This window comes from Lethenteron reissneri, unplaced genomic scaffold (genome assembly GCF_015708825.2).
Source record: "Lethenteron reissneri isolate LAM-NWPU_2019-01 unplaced genomic scaffold, ASM1570882v1 scaffold_740, whole genome shotgun sequence".
In the NCBI taxonomy this organism is placed as follows: Eukaryota; Metazoa; Chordata; class Hyperoartia; order Petromyzontiformes; family Petromyzontidae; genus Lethenteron; species Lethenteron reissneri.
The window spans coordinates 1-4,892 of NW_026892264.1; the positions used below are offsets into that span (position 1 = coordinate 1).

The window sequence follows — 4,892 nt, forward strand, 5'->3', positions numbered from 1 at the left end:
GACGGCTGAGTGGAGAGCGAGCGGCAGAGGTCGCAACCGGGTACCCGATACCCGTACCCTACCCGATACCCGGCTACCCGTACCCTACCCGATACCCGTACCCTACCCGATACCCGTACCCTACCCGATACCCGGCTACCCGTACCCTACCCGATACCCGTACCCTACCCGATACCCGGCTACCCGTACCCTACCCGATACCCGGTTACCCGTACCCGATACCCGTACCCTACCCAATACCCGGCTACCCGTACCCGGCCGGGTACGGGTAAGCCGTGAGTCACTGGTGAGTCACCGTGTGTCACTCATTTGCCAACGTCTTGTCTCTTCTCACAATTCAAGTTCCTAGAATCAACCCACCCGCGCCTGCAACGTGGCTTCATCCCAGAGGTCGCAATCGGGTACCCGATACCTGTACCCTACCCGTACCCGGCCGGGTACGGGTAGCCGGGTATCGGGTAGGGAACGTGTACGGGTACCCGATTGCGAGCTCTGGCATGCGGCAACGTGACCATGTCGAGTGAGCGGCCGGGCAACTTGCAGTTTGACGGTGAACACGGCAGAACGGATGTGAGCTTCAAGCGGTAGGACACCGTCCGCGGTCTGACGAACGCCGCCACGACGGCCACGCGGCACTACGGGTGCGTGCCGCTTGTCGGCAGGCGCGCGGCGACCGGCTGCCGGGCGCGGGGAAGTCGCCGGGATACGCCGGGAGGTCCCGGACGGGGCGGCCGGGAGGCGCCGTCGCGACGGGGGCCGGGCCCGCCCTCGGGTTCGCGTCGCTGAGGATTTCGTGGAGGAGCTCGCTGGCAACTTCGCGCGCTCCCTCCACGCTGGAGCTCAGCACCGCGGGGAAGAAGCCGCTGCCTTCCCGCATCATCCCGGGAACGGAGACCTTGTACAGGAGGCCCATGGGCCTGCCGGGCTCCGAGTGAGCGTGCAGTTCGAAGGTCGCGTGGCCCACGCCGGCGCTCCGTAGCAGCGCCTGCAAACGCGTCTCCCACGACAAGACGGCCGCCGACCGGCAGGCTCGTCCATACCGACGGGCGGGGCCGCGAGTGGGGCGGGGGTGCCCGCCAGAGCTGCGGCGCGCCGCCCAGCCCACAAACATGCGGTGCGGGACCTTGCCCGCAGAACGGCGCACTTCCCGGCTGCGGGAGGCCTAGGGACCCGCCAGCCACCTCCGCCTCGTCTTTCAATTGCCTCCTCCTCCACCTCCTCCTCCACCCAGCCATCCTCCTCCTCTACCACCTCATCCTCCGCTCCTCCTCCTCGCACCACCGCTTCCTCCTCATCGTCAGTTGCCCCCCCGCCTCCTCCGCCCCCTCCTCCTCGTCTTCCGTTGCCCTCCTCGCTCCCCTCCTCCTCCTCACCCCGCCTCCCCACCTCCTCCTCCTCCTCCACCACCTCTTCCACCTCCTCCTCCTCCACCACCTCTTCCTCCTCATCTTCAGTTTGCCCCCGCCTCCTCCTCCCTCCTCGTCTTCCGGTGCCTCCTCCTCCTCCACATCCTCCTCCTCCACCTCCTCCTCCCCCCCTCCTCCTCGTCTTCCGTTGCCTCCTCCTCCCGCTCCACCACCTCTTCCACCTCCTCCTCCTCCACCACCTCTTCCTCCTCGTCTTCAGTTGCCGCTTCCTCCTCCCCCCCCTCCTCGTCGTCTTCCGTTGCCACCGCCGCGGCAGCAGCAGCAGCCGCCGCCCCCGGCTCTCGCTGCGGGATGGCCCAGTCCACGTTGATGTCCCGGCCCCACAGCCGGAAGGAGTACGGCAGCAGCACCCTGCGGGCCATGCAGGCCGCGCGGTGGCTCTCGTATTCGACGAACGCGTAGCCTCGGCTGAGGCTCCTGTCGTAGCGACAGAAGCGCATCTGGACGTCCACGACGCCCTCCGTGGCGTCGCTCATCGCCGCCATCACCTCGGCCCGCGTCTTGTCCTTCGGCAGCCTCGCCAAGAAGAGGCGGCGATTGTCGACGCTCACGCAAACCGCGATCCGTCGCCCCGGGCGGATCTCCAAGTCGTGGGGTCTCTTGACGGCGTCCGCGGCTTGCGAGCGCGTCGCGAAGGTGGCGAACGCGTATGCCGCGGTTCTCTCCGTCGTACGTCATCATGAGGCGCAGCTGGTACAGCTGCCCCACCGCCTCCAGCACGGGAAGCAGCTCGTCCTCGTACAGGTCGGCGGGATCCTCGCCACGGAACACCTCGCAGCCGCGGGCGGGAGGGGGGCCCTGCCAGTCGGGCGGCGGTCCCAGCTTCCTCTGTCCGTTCTCCTGGACGACGTTGTAGCCCGCGTGCGCAACATGAGGTCCAGAAGGTCCCTCTCCACGCAGCTCATGATGTCGAGCATCGGCGCTTTGTCCACGGCGGCTGGTGACGACGGGGCAGCGGTTTGGGGCCCGTTGGAGCCCTTGACACTCACCGGCGCAGAAGCCTCGTGCCGACCAAAGCCACGGCGGGGGGCGGAATCAACTCGTGAAAAGGCGGGAACTCGCTCGGGCCAAGCCTACAGGCCCAGCAGTGGAGAGAGGAAGAGAGAGTGGAGAGACGGATGGAGAGAGAGCTACCTTTGTAAACTCGGAAAATCACAATAAAATAAAAACCCAAGAAACTGTGTCTTGACCTTTGAACCGCCCTGTATAATGACCCCTCACCCCCAGTAGACGACCTGGTACCCCTCCTCACTCATCCACTCACTGACCCATCCACGCACCTCACACACCCACTCGCTCACACACTCACCCACCCACTCACCCGCACACCCACTCGCTCACACACTCACCTCACACACTCACCCACCCACTCGCCCGCACACCCACTCGCTCACACACCCAACCCACTCACCCGCACACCCACTCGCTCACACACTCACCCACCCACTCACATCACCCGCACACCCACCCACTCACCCGCACACCCACTCGCTCACACACTCACCCACCCACTCACCCGCACACCCACTCGCTCACACACTCACCCACCCACTCACCCGCACACTCACCCGCACACCCACTCGCTCACACACTCACTCTCTCACACACTAACCTCACACACTCACCCACCCACTCACCCGCACACCCACTCGCTCACACACTCACCTCACACACTCACCCACCCACTCACCCGCACACCCACTCGCTCACACACTCACCCACCCACTCACCCGCACACCCACTCGCTCACACACCTCACTCTCTCACACACTAACCTCACACACTCACCCACCCACTCACCCGCACACCCACTCGCTCACACACTCACCTCACACACTCACCCACCCACTCACCCGCACACCCACTCGCTCACACACTCACCCACCCACTCACCCGCACACCCACTCGCTCACACAATCACCCACCCACTCACCTCACCCACTCACTGATGATGATGAGAGAGAGAGAGACACGCAGACTCCAAATATACAGCAGTTGGCGTCGCCAGGGCCGGGATCGAACCCACGACCTCCTGCATACCAGGCGAGGTAGTTAACATCTCCTAGCCACCGTGATGATGATGAGAGAGACACACAAACTCCAAATATACAGCAAGAATCTTCAGGATCGAGATCAAACCCATGACCTCCTGTATACCAGGCGAGGGAGGTTAACATCTCCTAGCCACCGTGATGATGATGAGAGAGACACACAAACTCCAAATATACAGCAAGAATCTTCAGTATCGGGATCAAACCCACGACCTCCTGCATACCAGGCGAGGTAGTTAACATCTCCTAGCCACCGTGATGATGAGAGAGAGACACAAACTCCAACTCCAAATAAAGTTTGAATGTATGCGTGTCGTTAAACGGCCATCAGCCGACAGCCGATTCGCAAGGTTTATCACGTGACATACCGTGCCAATCTGTCACTGGAGCAGCACTAACCGGTTGTGTGTTGGAGTGTCTGTGTGTACACTGTGTGTGTCTGTGTGTCCTGTGTGTGTGTACACTGTGTGTGTCTGTTTGTACACTGTGTGTGTCTGTGTGTGTGTGTCTGTGTGTGTGTACACTGTGTGTCTGTGTGTACACTGTGTATGTGTGTCTGTGTGTGCACTGTGTTTGTGTGTGTACACTCTGTGTGTGTGTCTGTGTGTGTGTACACTGTGTGTCGTGTGTGTACACACTGTGTGTGTCTGTGTGTGTGTCTGTGTGTGGTGTGTATACAGTGTGTGTGTGTACTGTGTGTGTACACTGTGTGTACACTGTGTGTGTGGTACACTATGTGTGTACACTGTGTGTGTCTGTGTGTGTGTGTCCACTGTGTGTCTGTGTGTACACTGTGTATTTGTGTGTACACTGTGTATGTGTGTCTGTACACTGTGTGTCTGTGTGTACACTGTGTATGTGTCTGTGTGTGCACTGTGTGTGTGTACACTCTGTGTGTGTACACTGTGTGTGTGTGTACACTCTGTGTGTGTACACTGTGTGTGTGTGTACACACACTGTGTGTGTCTGTGTGTGTGTTTCCACTGTGTGTGTGTACACTGTGTGTGTGTACACTGTGTGTCTGTGAGTACACTGTGTGTGTGTACACTGTGTGTGTGTGAGTACACTGTGTATGTGTGTCTGTGTGTGCACTGTGTGTGTGTACACTCTGTGTGTGTGTCTGTGTGTGTGTACACTGTGTGTTTGTGTGTAAACTGTGTGTGTACACACTGTGTGTCTGTGTGGTTTTGTCTGTGTGTGTGTACACTGTGTGTGTGTACAATGTGTGTGTGTACACTTTGTGTGTGCACTGTGTGTGTGTACACTGTGTGTGTGCACTGTGTGTGTGTGTGTGTGCACTATGTGTGTGTGTACACTGTGTGCACTGTGTGTGTGCACTGTGTGTGTGTGTGTACACTGTGTGTATGTGTGTTCACCACGCCCGGCGGACCCGTTATTCGATCCCGACTCCTGC

General features: G+C 60.3%; 1 protein-coding gene across 1 annotated transcript; it reads right to left on the reverse strand.

Annotated features, from left to right (window-relative positions):
- Nucleotides 1-593: 593 nt before the first annotated feature.
- LOC133340101 (RNA-binding protein 47-like) lies at nt 594-2,364 on the reverse strand (the record flags this gene model as incomplete). Its single annotated transcript, XM_061548165.1, has 3 exons — nt 594-1,082; nt 1,713-2,043; nt 2,081-2,364. Coding segments are annotated over 3 exons (1,104 nt in total), but the record flags the coding sequence as incomplete, so codon positions are not given.
- Nucleotides 2,365-4,892: the final 2,528 nt, after the last annotated feature.